The sequence below is a fragment of the Oreochromis niloticus genome, linkage group LG5, assembly GCF_001858045.2.
Source record: "Oreochromis niloticus isolate F11D_XX linkage group LG5, O_niloticus_UMD_NMBU, whole genome shotgun sequence".
Lineage (NCBI taxonomy): Eukaryota > Metazoa > Chordata > Actinopteri > Cichliformes > Cichlidae > Oreochromis > Oreochromis niloticus.
Window position 1 is genome coordinate 13,550,466 of NC_031970.2, and position 21,463 is coordinate 13,571,928.

At 36.1% G+C, this 21,463-nt stretch overlaps 1 protein-coding gene across 14 annotated transcripts in view; it reads left to right on the plus strand.

Moving 5' to 3' along the window:
- Window positions 1-21,463, plus strand: part of ptprt (protein tyrosine phosphatase receptor type T) — a 294,849-nt gene that overhangs the window by 192,643 nt on the left and 80,743 nt on the right. For 7 of the 14 annotated variants that reach the window (XM_025907169.1, XM_025907163.1, XM_025907165.1 and 4 more), the window contains 2 exons: window positions 9,315-9,450; window positions 15,339-15,371. In XM_025907169.1, coding sequence (XP_025762954.1) covers window positions 9,315-9,450; window positions 15,339-15,371 — 169 coding nt within the window. The remainder of the gene's footprint in view (window positions 1-9,314; window positions 9,451-15,338; window positions 15,372-21,463) is intronic. The other 7 variants (XM_025907164.1, XM_025907166.1, XM_025907170.1 and 4 more) reach the window with 1 other exon arrangement.

The following is a 21,463-nucleotide window of genomic DNA, read 5'->3' on the forward strand; positions in this document are numbered from 1 at the left end:
TGAGAACAAACCAGTTAAATAAATAAAATAAATAATTCACTGACAGTGACTTCATATGCAGCCCACCACGCGAAGCAGAGAAATACCATTGCTACTCTGTGCATGCATGTCTCTTAGCCATGGTTGTGGATTGCATCATTCAAGTCACATATTAGTAATGCAGAACTAAAAGACAGCCTGCAATTTGAAAAAAGCTTTTGTAGCCCTTAGCCAAAACACTGTTGTTTTTGTTTTTTCCTTTTTTTTTGTAAAATAGAAATTAATTTCCAAATCATACCTTTTTGCTTACCGGGGGCAAAATAAACCAGAAGGTATACATTGATAGGTGGGACTTTTACACTGGCAGGGTTTGAATGCCCAGCATGTTCTCAGCTACCATAGCTCATAGGAGCATCAAACCCACCCCTTGTCATTCACACATTGGTATTATATGTCAGTTTTAATTCCCATTCCCATTAGTCCTGAGGTCGATTATAATTGGTGGTGTTCAGAGTCGTGTTGTAACTCACACAGACACTGTGCAATACTGATGCAACATGTGGCTTGCTATCTGAGTATGTGTGTGCATGTGTTTGTGTGATATGGGTGTGCATGAGAACACTGTAAAAGTAACATTTTGAGGGAGTCGTGTCTGAATTATACTTGTCATTGAACCCAACTACCTCAGACAAACAAACATACTTTTATTTGTAACTGCTGCTGTTTTTCCATCATTGCCAAGCGCTTACTTGTTGCAGCTTCGTCAGTCAGTTTTCTGTCTGAATTTGCAACACATTGAGTCAGAATGTTTAAAAAAAACTCTCATGACGAGCATTTGTAGGTAAGTATCTTGGGATGATGTGACATTTATGGCACAATACCATAAGGAATGGATGAAGTGCTTTTCAGGCTGCACAGTGAGCATGCAGGCTTCAACTGCATTTAGACCTGACAGAAACAAAAAATGGGGTGGGTGGATAGTGGACTTTTTTTTTGTCAAGAAAAAAAAAGGCAAGGAGGAACATGAAACACAGAGAAAGAGACATGACAAAAGTCAGAGACTGACTCTGAAGAATTTTTTCCTCTTCTTACTGTAGCATTGTGCATTCAGACAGGCGTACTTGCTTACCTCTTCACCAGAAAGACATTGTTGTGAATTGTTGTCTTATGTTAAATCCGCCCTTCTATCTCTGGCTTGAATTTTCCACCTGCTCCAGTGAGTTTTCACCCGCCCCTGCATAAATCTTAGAAGGCACCTCGGGAAGATGTCATCAGCATCCGGGGAGGGAGACAGTAAAAGGAGAGAGAGGAACAGAGTGGAAAGGAAGGGAGAACAAAATACGCAATGCTGAGAATTGCAAAAGTGCTCACCCCATGAGGCAAGATCTTCCATAGAGCTCTAGACCAAGGGCAACTGATGGTCATTTTATAGTTCTGCCATTTCCGAACAGTTACACCAAGACCAATCTTCTCACCAAGCTTCTTGCTGATGGTCTTGTTGGCCATTCTAGCCTTGTGCCAGGTCTCTTTTGGAAATTAGATTGTTAATCAGACTTTTTCCTGGATAAATAAAGGATTGATAATTGTGTATGTCTACAATCTTGCCCCTGATGTCATTAAACATGTCTTTGTTCTTGCCCATGGTGGTCAGGTGAGGTTGGAATGGAAGATATTGGTGTGATTTATACACATAAGGAGTTGAGATCAGGAGTAAGCAGACTGACTGATTTGCTATCTGTGTGACACATAGGCACATAGGCTGTTGGAGCCAGAATTCTGACTGGATCATAGGGGATGAAATAGTTATTTCACTCTGTGACACGTAGATCAATTAAAAAAAAAAATGATCGAATATGTTTTTTTCTGGATTCTTGATTTATTGCTTTGCAAGTCACTGAGAATGAGCTAGTGTTATGTGATTTATCACTTTTTTAAAAAAAATTCTAGTTTAATTTGTTTTCTTTTAACAAGCTTAAAGGATCAGTTTCTTGAAAGGCTTTTTTGTCTTTGTACCTGTAAGATTTCAGCAACTGCATCTGACATGAAAATCACTTCAGGCTTTACCTTGGCAGACATAAATTTCTTCAAGAGGGAATCCACGTTCTATTCAAGCAAAACATTTCTGTTTATCCCAGAAACTAATTTGATGATCATAAGAGCTGCACTTTAGGATTGTTATCCCAAAAAAATATACACTGAGGGATCTATAAATTGGCATAGAGCTATCAGCACTGGTTTTGTAAAGGAATACATGTTAGATCCCGTAGTAGATCTAATGGCTTCTATTGTTAGAAGTTGTATTATCTTCTGTTCTGCCAAATCAAACGTGGTGCTACTTCAGCTGGCCACCACAGCAAGTAGCACCACATGTTTGATTTGGCAGTTTTACACTTGTCTACAGCTGGAATCAAACTTGCAACCTTTCACTTGTCAATCGAATGTGTAAACCGAACCACAATAAATCGTACATAGAGCACATGACCTGTCTTATAAAGATGTCATAAATCATAAGTCCAGAAATACACACATGCATACAATCACTCAGAACGTGACTTAAGTATTTAGTAAACAGTATCCTGCTTTATTTAACATTAATGGAAACTGGCATATGTGTGTGTGTGTCTGTTAGACAGAGCTGACGGCCAATCACTACCATTGTTATTTATGTTCACAGAGACAGCTATCTTAACCGAGGTACCATTGGAACACAGATACATTCAGTACATACATACACAAAACTGGACGGAGACACATTTCCAAAGTAACGCAGGTACATCCATTCACGCAGAGGTAACTTGTTACATATGTAGATATAGTTACATATACACAAACATGGACCTAAATGTTCAGAAACGCAGCAAAAGGCAGATTTAAAAGTATACATGCAAACACTGACATGGAGCGCTGTGGTAGCGTAGTTCAGATTAGTAATCCTGTTAAATGTACTCAGCCATGGTAACACTAATCCACAGAGGATAAGCCCTGCAGCTGCTGACAAAACAGTACCTGAAAACTAAACCTTCAGGTCATTTAAGATATTTTTGCATGTATACATGCGCCAGTAAAGCCTACATACTGTAACACCCTGCATCACCTAATTTTTTATTTTATTTTTTTTAATCAAACAAAAATATTGCAGCAAATTCTCATTATACTCTGTTCAACTTTCCATTTAAATGCGTTAGACAACCGATATCCTATAACGTGGACAAGTAAGTCAAATTCAGTGCACATGCACAGTGATCCATGACACTCAAGCACAGAAAGAAAAGTACATTTGTGAAGACACACAAAATACACCCACCTTCAAACAGTGATCTGCACCTGACACACATACACACATTCACGCTGAAAAGAACCATTTAATATGCCATTCAGGGGTGCAGGAGTGCGTTGGAAGCTAGGAGAATCAATCTTCTCTCCATTTGGATGAGATTATGTTTTTAATATCTCAGGTTTTACCCGTAATTCCTCCCTGATAATTTTATCGTGTTCTCCAAGTAGGGGAAATAAAAAAAGGGGGAAAAAATGGTATAAATGTGGGGGGGGGGAAGAAACCCTCAAAAAACATCATACCCAGTTGCACGCATGCACACTTACACAGCCTATGTGCATTCAGGAACACAAGATATTCAAGGGATTAATGCCTTTTGCAAGTAATCAGTATCATCAGCAACCCAGTGTTGTCTCAATTACAGTGGCAAACATTGAAGCGGTCCCCTTTAATGTTTTCTGTCTTTACTCCATTCTGCGTTAATACAGAAGTCAACTTTTATAAATTAAAATATTCCATGACATCCTTTTATTTTTTATATTTTATCCCGAGCCAACCATTTATTTTCGCTCAAGTTTATATTAAGAGTTTTTGTGAAGTAATTCTCACCCTGTAGATATTTTTAGGAATTTGTGACAGTATTTGACAGTATAGGTGCGTATATTTAGTTCTACACTATCGTTTATATATTTTAGCATGGCTTCTGTTGAGGAAAACATTGAACCATATTTTTCCAGTACTTCGATAACTGTGCACCAAAATGTTCAGTTCATTCTTCTTTTCTAATTTAATGTTCTTCCAATTAAAAGGTTCGTTGTTTCCAATAGCTTTTAAGATGTATCACTTTTGCATCAATTTACCCTATATACACAATCTAAAGTATTTATGCTTTGTGTTAGTGTTACCACAGTAACCCTTTTCCAAACCTTACAGTATAGTCCTGACAACCCATTATTGTGAAAACTAGGTGGTGTGAATTCAGGCACTGAGACAGCCATCCAGGTACTGGTAGAACAGTTGGATCTTTCTTTCTGATGTTCCTTGTCTTTCTATTGAGTTAACGTTACATAATAATAACAAAAAAATACTGTGGCCATTACCATGTAGGCTCAATTCAGTTCATTCTCTATGAGACCACAGATGAGTGATTTAATGTTGTAAATATTTAGATTGTAGACATAAGTATATATGAGAATTTCCGGATTTCTTTCTTTCTTTTTCTTTTTTGAGGTAGTGCACATTTTAGGATGCTCATTAATAGAAAGTTACATTCATACACTATGACATGATGCAAAGCTCTCCACTGTTCCAACTCTCTTTTTTAGCAGCCTTGTATCTGCCAAGAAAATAATACCTACACCACCTGCCAGTACCTGTGGCAAGAAAGCAAGATGGATGCATCTATTTTATGTACTTACAGGCCACCTGTTACCTTAAACTGACAATACAAAAATAAATGAGACCATAGTCTGCTCCATATTGTATTTGCACCAGTTGGAAATTAGTCTTATTTTGCTGTTCCAATTTGCTTCATCTCAACTTTTACCCTCATGTAATGGACAAAGTCACATTAGATCACTTCTTCTATGCCCTGGTCAGAACTCTGTTTAAGTGTGCCTGATTGGCTCCCAAACTGGCCAATCACAATGTTAAATGGAGCTGAACTCATCACCAGATGGGGTCCTCTCCTGTTACATCATGAACTGTTGAACCCAATCATCACATGGGCTGGTGAAGTGTGAACAAATGGGGTCACACTGAAATGTGTCAGGTGATACATATTGTGGATCACTCAGGGGGGAAATTGAGGTTTAATACACCTGTGGGGTGATTACCAGGGCACAGACTACAGGGAAATGTGTGAACTCGTCTCTTGCATGATCGCTCAAGACTTTCGTGTAACTATAACGTGCTTGACAGACACAGAAAAGTTGAACCTTGAACTCTTAAGCCTTTGCTGTTTACAGGGCTATAAGCTATTCGATAGTGTACCATGAACACTATTTTCTGATGTTGTTAATTCGATATAAAAGAGTAGTAAGTAAGATTACACAGTTCATTCGTTAAGAGTACATTGAATGTGCTGAAATCTGCAACATTGTGTTGTTAATGTCTTCATTATTATTGCCATATGCAACATAGTGAATATAACAAACACTTCTTAAATAATGAACAATCTCAAAAAGATTGGAGAAGCTTAAACGTCATTACATTGTATTATTACTAAAAGCAATTTCAAGTAAAAAGTCCTTGCAAAGTCCCTTAGTTCTTAAAAGCACCTTTCCAATATCTGAATGAAGGCACCTTTTCTTGCAGAACCACTTTCCTCTCTACATGATTGCTTGGGTGTGCACAAGTGTAAAAATAACCACAGGTCCACGTCTTTTAAAATTTTTATTCTAGCCATATTTTACACTTTGCATTTTGTGCCTTCAAGATTTTTCTGTTGCTCTAGGAAAAAAAAGGTCAAAATCTAGTATATAAGATTAAAAATGTTAAGAGGAAGCAAAAAGAAAAAGAAAGGCATATAAAAAAATTGTCTTTCTTTTAGGGGGGCACTATTGTCTCTGGAAGAAGGCATGTTATTCTTTGCCCAAGATGCTTTAATTTTCTAAATAACTGGTGTTTATGTCAGCAGTATTAGCTTGTTGCGTAAACCACCCCGTCAGTAGTGTAACTCAGTGTTGGATCCTGAAGTAGAGGGCGGTATTACACATGATGTACTAGGGGTTAGCATGCTAACATTGGATCTAACACAATTCAGTCTTAAAAATGTTGTATTTATAAGACCTTCAAAATTCCTTGATTTTTTTTCTTCATAAAACACTTAAGATCAGCCACTGTGGGGTACAAGTTTTGAAAACTCAAAGTGTTCAAAAAGTAGAACATAATAATGACCTCCCTTATTAAACTTGCACAAAGAAATCTTTTTAGCACTAAATTGTCCGAGAATAACTGACGCGTTCTTCTTTTTTTTTTTTCTTCTTCAAAGATGATACAGCTTCACGACAGGTAGACTGTCAATGATTGAGCTATAAAGACTGAGAATATGTTGTCATTGAAGGCATTCGGGGTTTTTAAAAGAACATCTCCTCACCACAGCAATTGAGGACTGCAGCAGCTATTACTGAGTGTGCCAAGGTTAGGTGCTTAAGCCGTTAGCTCAGTGTATTCCACTGCCAACCTTGTGTTGTTATTGCAGAGGGGGCGAAGATGAGAGAGACGGGGGATTAAACTGAACTCCCACGCAGCAGTATTACTTTATTAATCGGCTGTCTTTGTCTATCAAGGTTATAACAAGAATCTGTTTGGCATATGTCTCCACGAGGACAGGGGCATTCATGTGCACGATCACAAGCTTGGGGATTCTTGTCTTTGTCTTTCCAGTCTATTTTTTTCATGAACTGTCAGTTTTTAAGTAATACATTTTACCAGTCCTTTGTCTTATGTCTAATTTTAGCTTATGACATTCAATGTGTTGAAAGTTATTGACAGTTACCTTTTGGTTTCTATACAAAATATCATAGGAACTTATCTTTGACTATAACCAGTTACCAGTTGTGAAAAACACTGACAATGACAATGCATTTGTGTCATGTCTTAAAGGACAGACCAAAAACACTACGCTGTTTTTTTTTTTTTTTTAGATATTTCTCTGGTTCAGCACAAACGGTATTTGAAAACATTTTACAAAATAAATTCTAGATATGAATTTTATATATAAGAATGAAACATCAGAAGAAATTTTCTTTATATGCCTTTAACACAAGTCATTGGCCTCTCTGTGACCTTCTGTGACATCAGTGTTGATCAGATTCACTGGTGTTATCATTAATGGAAACTATGGTTAAGCTATAATTCAAAATGCATACCATTCTTTTATTATAAAAATATATTTTATTTGGCTTCACACAATGAGAGAAGTGCTTTATATATTTGAATATGTTTTCTTGTTTAGTAAAATGGACAATATACACAAAATTTTATCCACCTTCCCCAAGTTTCCCCGTTTGTTCACCTGTTTGCCAAATTATTTAATCCTTACGTAACTCAAAGTGATGCAAATCCAGTCTGTACTGTGTTTTCTATGTGCATTTCTGGATCATGAACCTGGATGTCTTTTACTGACTTACACATTTTGGTCCTTTGGCTGTTTTTGTTCTTTGAAATGAAGTCAGTAATGGTTTAAGAAAAACAATTTTCTTTAAAACGTTATTCCACTATTCTTCATCTATATTTTCCTTTATTTTTTGGCTTTATATATTTACCTGTAAGAGGCAAACAATAAATTTAAAACTGCATTACATTTGAAAGAGACTGTGTCAAACACTCAAAATGGTTAGTAAATTTGTGAGTAATTAGTTATTGATTATTAGCAGTTAATGAAGCACTACCTTTTTTTGCCAATGAAATGCTTTTTTCATTCAGTGTTTGTCATCTTCATTGCACTGTGTATCGTTGTATGCCATTGTTTATGTTTATTTAACAAGCTGTAATTTTCCATTTTTAAGAACACAAAGCCTTTTAACAGTGTATGTCTCAAAGTATGTCTAATCATTTTGTTCTAAAATGAAATATACACATTTGTGAAAGGAACACATTTGCTTTTAAAATCACATACTTAAAATGAACACATTTTTAGTTTGAGTTCCTTGTCATTAAAAATTCTTGTCTTATATTGTCAAATAATGCTAAATTTCAAATTTCTCCTTTAAATTTTCATTTTTGAACAAAAATGATCACATTTCATCCAATGCCTATTACGTTTTGGCTTCTTTTTTTTTTTTTTACCATGATTTTATGGCTTATACTTGCTTCTTTTTATGTGGATGCAGTGCTAAGAATTTATCTTCACCTTGGGATACAGTGTTTCCAGTATTCCTTCATTGCCAACATATATATGTTTTGTCTTTGAGCATATGTATGACTGTGTACACATTTAATATATACATATATGGGCCCATCAATAAAGATGTCTATGTATACATATAGATATATCTATATTTACGCTTCAATATATCTAGTAGTGGTCAGAAGTTTACATACACTCATCATGAGGATAAATGTCATGTTAATTTGGGGCTTTTAATTATTGCTTTGAAGTGTTCCTTATTCCAGGGTGGAATGATTGCACAGCATGCATCTTTAATGACTTTAAAAAAACAAGAACTAGGTGCACAAGTCTGATTTTATTTGGATTGCAATCCTCCCCCTCCAGAATTCCATCCACTATGTATAATGTCCTGGTACCATTAGCAGCAAAACCACTCAAGAGCTTAATGCTACCACCACCTTGCATGACAACTGGTAAAGTGTTATTAGGTTTGAAAGCCTCCAAAAATACCTCTTTCATTATTGCCAACAGTGCAATCTTATCTGACAAAAAACCTTTCTCCAGAAGACAATTGGCTTGTTTGTGTGGGCTACAAATTTCCTTTGAGCTTGAATGTCTCAATTTTGGAACAGGGGCTTCTTTCTTAGTCAACAGTCTCTCAGTGCATCCAACACAGTGACTAGCTTCACTGTGGGTCGCAACATTTGAGCAGTTTTCCATGGCTGGTTTGAACCTTGGTTCCTGTGTTGTTTCTGAACATCCTAACTGATTTCCAAGACAGCTGTGTCTTTTTCTGCACCTTAGCAAAGTAGTGGCACATCTAAATAACTTTTTCTTCCATATAGTTGCTTAAACTGGTGAACTTATTATCTGCAGTTATTTAGAAATTGCTCCAAGGGACCTTAAAGAAAACATTAAAGATGTATGCTGTACAAACATGACACCCTTAAAAAAATGAACAGTTCAAAGAATAATAGCCCCAAATGATTCACTGACGACTCATGATGAGTTTGTGTGAACTTCTGACCACAATGGTGTGAGTGAATGTGTGTGCCTGCAAGACCTGCTCACCGTATTGAACTTCCAATGCTGTATGCAAATGAATATGTCCATCCACGCATTAGCATTTCTGTGTGAATGTATATGCCAAGCAATATGTTTGAGGTTCCCTACCAATGTGACTATCTGCATACCTGTTTGTTTGTGTGTGCATATGTGTGTTTTTAGGTGCATCAACGCAGGACTCTGATGCTATGGAGCCAGAGAAACAGGTGGACAGCACAGTTAAAATGGCTGGCGTGATTGCTGGGATTCTTATGTTCATCATCATCCTTCTTGGAGTTGTTCTCACCTTCAAACGCAGGTAGGTATTGAACTAACCAACAGGACAGAGTAGCAAATTAAAGGTATTAAATGTAGCATTTTCACAATGAGTCATTATTAACACATTTTTTGTAACTTCAGTGCCATTATCTCAACCCTTAGACAAGGCAGTGTGTAGTTTGTTTCATACCAGTAAGCAGCACTGCAGTTTTATGTTTATAATAATGCACCTTTAATGCAAATTAGTAAACTAAAAGAAAGCGAGGTTAATGCATAGGCTTTATTCTTAAAGTTTCAAGTTTCCTCATTAGCATATATACGCAGGTGGATAGTTTAAGTGTACAGGGAGTGACAGATTAATTTGACGCTAATGGTCTATCAAGAAAATGTTCAGTAAAAGAGATTTGACCACATTTAGAAATAAAACTGAATCAGAATTTACAATGGGTGTTTTTTTCTTTAGGTTTTGTTTCTTGCAAAAAAAAAAAAGTCTAAGATTTAAAATTTTTAACAAACATTTCAGGTTAAAAATGTATTCCAAAAAGCTACAGATTTATATTCATTTCTTCTGGCAATATAAAAGGTCAAAATTTTGTATTAAACCTGGTGACATATTTAATCCTATAACCCTTAAAGGCAAACAAATTAAAATTATACTATTCCCCAGAGACATATATATATTTAAAACTCATAGGAACTGTATTATATAACCCATTTAGCAGATATAAAAGGTTTCTGTATCTTTGTTTACGTGCACACTGGCTTGCACCATCACCAGCCTTTCTTTCTATTACTCTAGTTTTCTATACTGTTCCATCAATTCTCCCATTCCTCTCTAACCTTCATATCCTTCATATTGCTTTTACATTTGTGATTTTTGTGTCACAGCTTTTTTTTTTGCCCAAAAAGTTGGTTTTGGTTTAAAACATACATTAACTTGGCAGCAAGAAAAGAAAGCAAGAAAGCAAGCAAAATAGTGTAAGATTATTTTCTGTTACCAGTCAAATGAGAAAATAATGACACACTTGCAAATGCATTCCAGTAACCACTCTATAGTACTTTAAGAGATAAGTAATCATCAGTATTTATTATAAACTGCATACACTTCAAAACTAAACGCTGCACGGGAGTGTGATGAAATACATTTAGACAATATGTTCACTTGGTCCTTTTGTTTTGGACATTAAAAACTGAGATTTGTTTTTGTTTTTTGTTTTTTACAAAACTTAATACTGTTTTTGGAAGGAATATATAGCTTCTGGAGATTGTTTGATGATTTAAAAATCTGTACTGTCTCCATTCCTAAAGTAAAAAGTTGTGTTTTAATATCGACCGAACATCCACTAAAATGACATACCATAGCACTGAACAAGGTCAGGTTCTCAGGTAGATTACTTGCTTGTGTGAAACTAAAATCATTTGTTGTCTGTGAAGCTTCTCAGCCATCCAGGTCATAGTAGTCTAAGGAGCTTGGAATTAAAAGGGCCTGGACTTCTTTGACTTTCTTGAAGACGTTTAACCTCTAGCTTCTTCAGTTCTAAAAGCAATCGGTGGAGAGTCCCAGATTTTTAAGCCCTATTGGGAATGTTCCTAAGAGGGTCGTGGAAGACCATCTTTGAACAGAGGGGCTGTCTTACAACACCAGCTGTCTGCCATCTATAATCCAGTTTTGAGATCCCTTCCCAGATGCCTCAGTGCTCACTCACATCTAGGGTCATTTGATCTCAGTAAGTCACATGATAGGGTGGGGCATGGTCTCAAAATGACTTCACCTGAAACCTTGGCTCATAGTGACCCACACCCGTTTTCACACTTTGGCTCGTGTGATTAGGTAGAGGATCAATAGGGGGTCCATGACCCTCTTGGGGGGACACTCCCATAAGGCTTAAAATCTGGGACTCTCCACCAATTGTGCTTAGAACTGAAGAAGCTTCTCGGATGAGAGGTGAAGCATCTTCAGCGAAACTTAAAGAAGTCCAGATGCTTTCTTTCTACGCCCCTTAGACTAAAAACATTAGTTAGCACAAAGCCTGAATCAAGCAAAATGTCATGTAAAATCATACTGTTCCACAGAGAGAGAGAAAAAAGGACAAAATATTGTCTGAATGCAACAAGGATGTTCTCAACTTGCACTTGCTAAATTAAAGAACTGTTCATAACCTGTTACTGTTGAACAGCTGTTGAATTTTTCCCCTCTTGTTTTGTTTTTTTGATAAATTTTTACCATAAGCCTGCTTCCTTCCTGTCATGTAGGGCATGCATTTGATGTAGCACTTATGTTTTAGTATAAAACCACATTATTGAAGTGCAATTAAATGCCTTTTTCTTCTTAGAAACACGTGGCCACATGGATTTAGTCATAACCACAAATGAAAACATAAAGCTTGATGAACAGATAAAAATGCCCTGACGGAAAACTGGCAGATACCTTATTGCTAGTCGAATATAACATTGTAACCATTTTAAGCAAGCAAAAGAGTACTCAGGCAAAAATATAAAGTCAGGCAGGGCACTGGGTCAGTTTGAAATGCTAATTAGAGGCTAACCCAGGCTAACAGAAAATATACCAAATAAGAGGATAAAAAGTCCAATAGAGCCAAAGGAGGAAAATACATTATGTAACAAAAAAGCTAAAGGTGGAGAAATCAGAAGAAGGTACAAATAGGGAATATAGAAGTTAAACAAAATAAAAGTGGGAAAGGATGAGAGGGACAGAAGGAAGGGACAAATGTATAAGATTGGAAGGAATATGGTAATTGAAAACCAGGCAGCACTGGTTAACCCTGGGGTCAAGTGGATATGCTAATCAGATGCTAACCAGACTAGGGGGGCATAATATACATAAAAAGCCACTTAGAGGGCAAACATTGCTACACTAGATATAGGCAAAAAAAGCAATGACACTTTAGAGGAAAAAAATAGAGAAAAGAAGAAGCAGTTGGGATGCTTCTCATGAACCAGAGCTGACCGAGGCCATCAGTCAGAATTAAAGGCCACATATATGTCAAATGAAATCATGGAGTACATATCAAGATAGGAAAAATGTGAGAAAAGGGGAAATTATTAAATTGTACCAAGACATAGTGGGGAGTCATGGAGACACAAGAACGAAAAACAATTGATAATACGAGTCCAGCTGAATGGATTCAGACAGTGACGGTTTTACCATATATCTGGGATCATCTATATTTTACACTGCATACTTCAGCCAGTCCCAGTGGCAGATTTTTTTAAACTGAAAGTGTTTTACATGCCTTTTAAACCTCATAAATTACTCTGCACCAAAACTTTGTTTGGAAGTACGCGCATAGCTGTCCAATTAATCTTTTAGACCACTTTTACATGTGTTCCAAATGGACTTTATTTTCTGAAGAAAGCCAGGACATGTTGCTGATAATGTATGTGAAAGTGAATAACACTGAACAAGGCTGAAGGCTTAATGGGGATTCAGTGTTTCTACAGCCAGGTAGCCCTGAGGGCTCAAAGAACCAGCACCAGAAGACACACTTTTCATAAAAAGGTTAAGAGGAGAATCGATGAATAATTAATGTTCCAGAAGCTCCCTGTACGCCGGCTGATTTCTGTTGGTAATGCCAGAGAAGCAGACCTAAACCAAGTAATTGAGAAAAGGTGACATCTTTGGAACTGCAAATTGATGGAAAATATGTTAAACTTATTTCACCCCTTTTTTCCTTTTATCCAAGCTATTTCAAATTCTGGCTCAATAACTGCCTTTTGTGATTGTATTTTATCTGAAGCTTTCATACGCCTTTCATGCCCACAACAACTTTAAAAGGAGGTGTGAATTAAATTCTCTTTCTAAATAAAAACTAATTATATAAACACCTAAAAAAAATGAACACAGAAGTGAGTTTAGTCAGACAAACAAGCAAATTTACTGAAGTTATTAAGCCTTGTCTGTTTCATGGTTTTACCACGGTGTATAACTTTAAGTAAATACTATACACATATGTAGAAGTGCACAAACTCAAAGTTAAAGTCAGATATGCAATTGTTTCTGTCTGTTTGTGTCAAAAAACTACCACTGGAACTTTGTTTATGCATCCATCACACAGAAAGAAAATCTGAAATCATAGAGATGAGATGTTTTTATAGAATCCTCATATTTGCTGGGGACTACACACCCACTACCCAAACAGCAAAATTACAAAGAATGACACACAATAGGTGTTTGATGGGGTATCTACACAAAATAACCTTACTACTCACTTCTACATAATCATAAGTGATTAAGTTTAGTGTTCTATTAGTCTGTACATTGTGGAAACTTTTGCAAACCTTTATTGTGCCTATATCTGTATATACTGTTGCTTCTATATATCTGAATGCAAAATACCAGTATTGCACGATTTTCCTGTGATTGTGATGATGTTGATAATGATAATCATTTGTTTTGTTAGCTCAAAAAAAGCACCAAAACAACAGCTACAAACAATTGTTTTGATCAAGTTTATGTTAAATACAGATCTTTTTACAAAGTCTATGAAGTGTCCTTACAGAGTTTTTTATTTCCCCTTAAAAAAAGGCTAATACCTTTTTGGTACTTAAAAAAACAAGGTTATCTGAATCCACTTTAATAGGGCTGAAGCAATGCCGTGAGTTGTTATGATGTTAGTGTTCTAGCACAATGGTACACTTCAAGATGTAAAAACAATAATAAAATCACAATGTACAGCCCAATGATGGTTGAATCCTGTGAATGCTAAAAATGCATGGAGAGTGTTCATGGTACCACTGACACACTTAAACATAAAAGCTGTGTCAATTTGACAAACAAGTCTTTGAAGACCAAACACATAATTTCAGCGGGAAGGATAGAACTTCCCAGAAGGTTAAGGAGTGTAAAAGTAGCAGGTACACAAGAATTGGTACAGAGTTCACAGGGACACGACCTTGAAATTTAAATGGTGTAGACTGAAAACTGCACTGCTTTCAGACAGAAGTTTTTATTTGTTCTAGGTTTGTATCAGAGCCATACCTTATGCTTAACAACAATGTATTGCAACTGCAACCTTATTCACATTTGCCTTGATGAAGTTATTGGCTCACACTCTTAGTGTTGTGGTGACTCACGCTTGAGAGAGATCAAGAACCTAGTCTGGGTTTACTGCACAACTTTCTAAATGGCAAGCAGTGCAGTACTTATCTGCCGAAATGTAGGGGTCTTGAAAAGTTCTCAAGATTAATTGCAACCAAACCATTTGAAGATCACATCTGCAGGCTGGAACTTTTTACTTTCTCATAGAGGAATTAATAAAAAAAGGATCATGAAATTTGGGCTCTGATCCTCAACTTTGATTTGAAAAGTGATTTTTTTTTTTTTTTTACCATGGGTGGATATAAGAAATGAATATAGAAATCTATTCAGTAAAGTTTGAAATTTTAGATTTTCACCACTGGTGATGACGGTCCAAAATGGTCCAAAAAGCAAATGGTTAAACTAGATCTTAGCAAAAATAAAATTCATACACTATGCGTCATATACTCAATAAACTTCTCACTTCTCGTAATATCACAAAATTTATCTTCTGAAAGAGTTAATGTGACTTAGCTTGTCACTATGCAATGTACAATATTAACAATTTAATAATATTTGGTAGATACTTAATAAAAAAATACGGTGAGTCACAGGAATATAAGCTAGAGACAGTTCACATTATTTGCCTCCTATTTGACCATATATACAACACAAATAAGGTGCTTCAAAGAGCGCCAGCCCTATTATGTTAATTCTGAATTTTGGTTTCATTTGGTTTAAAAAAACAAACAAACAGATGTCTTTCTCAACACGTCCTCTTTGAATTAAGTCTCACGCCCTTTTATGTTTCTCTCTATCTTCCTGCTTCCTGTCTTTGGCTCCACCCCTTCCTGTCCCGTCCTGTACCTGCCTTGCCCTTGCTCCGATAGAGAGATTCACACATGGAGAACTCTGAGCGTGGGGTATTGTATGTTTGCTTCTAGACATGACCACATCCACTCCGCACTGTTCTTCAATGTGATTTTCACCTCAGCATTTAGTAGTTTCCAAATACATCTTGTCACTGTCATTGAATATTAAATTGCAGAGAAATATTCTTCTCATATTTGACAAACTCATTAGCTATAACACCTACAAAAAATTGTCATTAATGATATAATTGAACGTTCCTCCATATATTTCTTGAAAGACTTTCCAGTTATCCATCTTTCACCTTGAATTGGGATAACCTAGAAATCAGATGTACATTTTGGGGAAAAACAAACAAACAAACAAAACAAACAAAAAAGCTTGGGATACATGCTGTGTAGCTTTCAATATAATAACTGTGCAGACAGTGTGTAATCACCTTTGTTTATAAATCTGTTCTGGCCTAAGCAACATGTAAAGGCATTTAGGGGTTACATATTTGTTTTCTTTCAGACAATAAAAATGTAATGTCTAATATTTTAATCACTGTGGTATGCAATTTCCTCTCAGCAGTTTTACCACTGAGACTTAAAGCGCCTCCGATTGCCTTTTTACTGCCTGATTTATGCCACTAAACAGATGAAATTTAGATTTTAATGTTACTTTGCAAGTTCCATTGTTAGACATTAGAAGTCATTTAGGCAGTTGTCTTACACCCTACCTGTATTAGTATCATTAGTCTGTATACTTATTTCTCTTCCTTGCTGACTGAAAGTCTAACTTGGGGAATAAGTTTTAGCAAAGTTTTAGTAGCAAACTGAAGTGTGAATGGAATTTTTTAATGGCTGCTTTGGCTGTTACTATTAGCTAGGAAGAAAAGTTCAGTTAATCTAAGATGCTTTTGGAAAACTTTCTAAAATATTTTGTCACTTTGTCAATACTTTAATTTATTTCATGTGCACATTTACACATTGTTGCACACCATCTGTGCTTTTTGGTATTTTATTGTCCTGTCAAAAGTGCACATCTAAAACTATTATAATTTCTGAGGATGTTCAATGCATCAAAGTATACTTATCATTTCCACTGTCGTGAGATTTATCTGCCCAACACTCTATCAGTCATTTGCTTTGACAAACTGATTTTGATAAACATTGTTAATTGTTTTGTTATTTGCAAGATATCTGCAGTTAATTTTCCATCAACAGAATTTCAGACAGAGAAAGAAATATATGTTCCACATTATGGTGCTTTCTACATTGATAGCAGGTTGGTGTAATTAATTATATCTAGGTATAATGCAGTTATGCAGGAATCACGCCAGCCGGCCCTAAAATTAGCTAAAAAAGTTAAATAATTAATGAAACTTTAGGAGAGAAATTATGTTTTTGGCTTCAACAAAAACATAGGTGGGTGATTAGGATTTGTGGTATGTCTTGCCGAATGAAATGCGATGCTTCACAAATATCTCCACCTACACTGTTCTGGGCTCAAAGACAATCCATTCTGTTACTGTCATGGTAGTTATCTTTTTCTCAAATAAATCCCCTTACTGCATCTTAAGGTTATATATGGATAACCCTATATACATATAACATAAAATTAAACTATTGATGAGACAACTTGGGTTATATTTAGTGCAGTGCTACAATGACTTTGTAATAAATAAAGTACAGTTTTTTTTCTTTTTACCTTAGATTAAATATTTCATTTAGTATTCTGGGGGATTGTAAAGTATTTAGAGTCAAAAATTACTTACCAAAGATTTTTTGGCCAAAGACAAGTAGTAGCAGATAAAGATTAAATTGCCAGCGGCTTGAACTTGGAATTCTATAACATAGTTCTTCTTCATATATTTAAAGCCGACCCAAATCTTATAATTTTAGGAAGTTTATTGACATTGATGCAGTGCTAGATGTTAAAGGTTGTGACAGTCCTTGTGGATGGTGCACAGTCGCTCAGAGAAAGTAGGAACTTTGCCAAAACTGTTGGTTTATTTTCTTGAAACTCTTAGATTAATCATAATCCTGATTTAGCAGTTGTAATCATTGCCGCAAAGAGCAGCAGTTCATTTTTTTATTTAAAAAAATCTGAAATTAATTAATCTTGTGATTAGTACTGTTGACCTACAGCAAAGAGTTCTTTGATTTGAAATCTCCTTTCTGGGGCGTTTGCTTGACCTTTATGCATATCTGTACAGGTTTTTTCCCCCATGTTTTCTGGTTTCAAAAACATACATATTAAGTTAAGCGGTATGTCCGATTTGGCTTTAGGTGTGGATGTGAGATAGATAAAGTGCTATATGAATTTGTGTGAGGAAAAGAGCTTTTGTATTAATTCCTTTAGAAAATTGTGAGAATGCCAAGATCAACAGTTTTTTGGTAAAAAAAAAACACAAAATAAATGATGACTCTCAACTTTGAGACAACAAAAGGACACATCTTCTTTCTAGATTGTATACTACACCCTGGGGATCTCATCTATAACAAGAGGAATGAGACGATTAGAAACTGGTGTCAGCCAAGGGAATGGACTCGGGCTGAATCCACTGCAAATGGCAGGCTCTTGTGAAGCCAAGTGGTGTGTGTGTGTGTGTGTGTGTGTGTGTGTGTGTGTGTGTGTGTGTTTGTGCCCATGTATGCATGTGCGTACACACATGCAATGCATTGGTGGACTGAATCTCGGTCTCTAAACTAGAAGATGTACACAAACACGCAGACAAACATTAAGAAGCACACAAATTTGAAAGTACCGAGTTCTTCCATGCTAAACTTGGACGTATCCGTAGATAAATTGGAGGTGTTAACACAGACACACTTACACACACATGCACTCACAACAGAGCTGGACTTAACCCCTATTCTGCAGATGTGACACATGGTTGAATAATGGACTCTGCAGCTTGCTGAGATAAATGCTTGATGGTCCACTTACAGCACATTTAAAATTGGTGATGGCAAGCCATTTACACACTCACACAAATGTACAAACTCATACTGTGTGATCACCACGGATATTCTGGGTGGCTAATTTACTAGTTGTTTAAATAAGAGAAAAAAAATCAGAGTAGTCGACTAGCCTAAAAGCTGAAAACACATAATCTAATAGACGAGGTTAAACATAGGCCATGCAAATACTGTGTGTGTATTCTACTGCCATATGAAACAGTTAATTGCATTTCTCGATAATCAAATCGCAGTTGGCATAGCATTGCACAGAAAGAATTTCGGTTTAGTTTTCGAGTGTGGGTGATATTAGCAGTATTTTTATGTTTGTGTGGTCTCATACTGTTTTATACAACCAAAGCCATAATGATCAAATCTATAGATAAAAACTACAGAACTTCAGTGTGGAGATGCAGTCTTTAAAAGGCTTCCTTTTCCACCTCTCATTTGTCAGCTTATTTACTTTGACATTTATGCATACATATGTAAGTACTTTTCTCTTGTCATTTTTTTCACTATGTCTCAGTGTTGCTGTGTGTCCATATGCGTATTCCATCGTAGCGTCCTCCTTCTGTACATGTCAAGTAAGTGGTGTTCTGTCAAACCTCAAATTAACTTGGCTATAGAGGTGAGCACTCTAAAGAGATTTCACTTTCATTGATACCCTGTGTTCCTTAACTTTGTCCTTCAAACACGAAATTTACTCTCATAGTCGTGTATTAAAAGGTTTAACTAACATGCTTTTCCTGCTACACATGGAGACCTTAGGTGTAACTTGTTAAGAAAAAGTTCAGTTTTTTCCCTATTTCTCATCCAACCTGGTCTGTTCTCATTCTCTCTCCCCCCCATTCAATCAGTCTCAAACACGGTACCCTGAATAACTTGGTTGAGTGTTTTTTCTACGCTATATTAATATTTATGACCAGTTTTAACGACTGTGACTTTTACAGCTGGGCTCCCAGTGCTCTGCATTTTATTAATATCGTAAGGACAATGTCAGCAGAGCTCTTAAAGAGGGTTATGGGTGTGACTGTGTGTATATATGTGCACATAGTCACTTGTTCAGCTATCTTGATGAGGACCAGTATTTGTTTATGGCCATTTGAGTGAGGACATTTGGAAAAGTGAGGACCTTTTTGCAAGTCCATAGACTTCCACATTTTTGCAAAGCTCTGCTTAAGGGCAATTCTTTGTTTGGGGATTGACATTAGAATTAGGAATAGAATAGAATAGAATAGCTTTTTTATTGTCACTGTTACAAGAACAGTGAAAGGCAGTTTGGCATCTCTCCATGTGTGTGGAGTACACAATAGCGTAAGTATTTACACAATCAATATAGATTTACACAATCAATATAGTATCAATATAGATATTGATTTGTGGTTTAATGTAATACCAGTTTCATCAACATTTGTCTCAGTTGCACTAATGTTTCCACAACAAAGCTATGAAGCGCTGGTTTAAAACAAACTACATTTGCTTTCAAAGGCTGTGGCAGAAGTTATTCTGTCTTCATGTAAAAATATGTGTAAGCATTGAGTAAAACATTATTTTTGCCTCACCTCGTTCCCTTACAATAGTGTTGCTGTGTGCACCCAGAACTCAAAAATAACTCTTCTGTTGATTACAAATGATTTTTCATTCCATCTCTGCTGCCTTTGCTATATCTTCTATACTTTTTTACTGCCCTTAAATATAGCAAAGTAGCCCCTCCAGGCTGCTAACTGTTATTATATCTGGCTAGCTAACCCATTTTATCCAACCATGTCATTTTAGAAATGTGTTATTAGTGTTAGAAATATGTTTTTTGGGGGGGAGGGGTAGGAAGTACTGTAGAGTCTCTATGCTTCTCTTGTTAGTCTTTTTTTGTCTTATTTATTTTTTTATTTTATCATTCACATTATTATCAGACGATGAAAAACAGGAGTAGAAGGAGAAGAATAGAAAAATAAAACGGACAGAATGAGAACAAAAAAAGGGGCTGGATGAAAAAGTGAAGGAGTATAGAAGTCATTTATTACATCAAGCCTGTAAAAACTTAATACAGTTAATAACATTTCGCTTTCCACATGTATATCAGCACTACTAATGGCCAGTAACTTCTCTGTCACATGAAAAGCTGTAGTAAGTATTTTGTCATCATTTAGAAAATTCATATTATGTAAGTAATTAAGATGGCATATCAGATAGATTGACGGATTGAAGCAGTCTGCAGTAGTTGTGTAAGGTGTGCTCCTCTGTAAAGTGGAATGGAAATATTGATCCTCCTGAACTGTGCTTGACTTTCCCGTGCTATAACAACTCAGTCTGATGAAGTATGAGTGTGTATGTTTGTGTGTGTTGTGTGTCCAGACATATTATGAGATCCCAATCTCTGGCCACTCATAGATGAAGGATGTATGCTGGGGGGCAAAGTCACCAACAAACCATTGAGGAAGTAGCAGAACGAGCACACACACACACACACACGCACACACACTGATACACGTATGGATATGTCATACTAGTCAAGTACAGTGCAGTGGAATAAACCTGTGGCTTTATTATCAAAAACAGGATAAAGGAGAAGACAAAAATGTAAAAGGTTAAAGATTTTCTTGGCTTAGCTTTGACATGTTTGTCCTTTTAATATTAATTTGTTTTTTATTATTAATTTCACTAGTCTTGCAATTCATTACATTTCAGACATAATTAGTATGTTTTCTGTGATTAACCATTTTAAACTCAATCCAGAGTAAAATTATGGCTTTGTACAGATATTATTGCTACAAACCACACTCATTCAACCTTTACCTCCTTGCTTCTGTGTGTTACTCTTCCAGCTTCCATCCTCTCCCTTTGGGTTTGTTTTGTCACTTCTCATTCGATCTATCTCATCTACTTACCTGGCAAATGGTGATGGAGGCATCAGTGGTGTATTTGTATTAACTGTTCTTTTTGCCTGTAAATCAAAATTAAGTATTCATGCCGTATTGAAAAACCTACAGGTTAAAAAATATATTTCAGGGCACGCCATTCAGTTATATATAACACAATGACAGCATAGACCATGAAATACCCCTGAGTCCCTGTTAAATTAATGGAGACCAGAGGCCATTGCTAGGACATTAGCATATGCTACATTGAATAAAAGTTGTAGGTCATTAATGCTGTCAGCAAAGTAAGACCTGTGTTGAAGACTAGATCTAAATGGATCATGA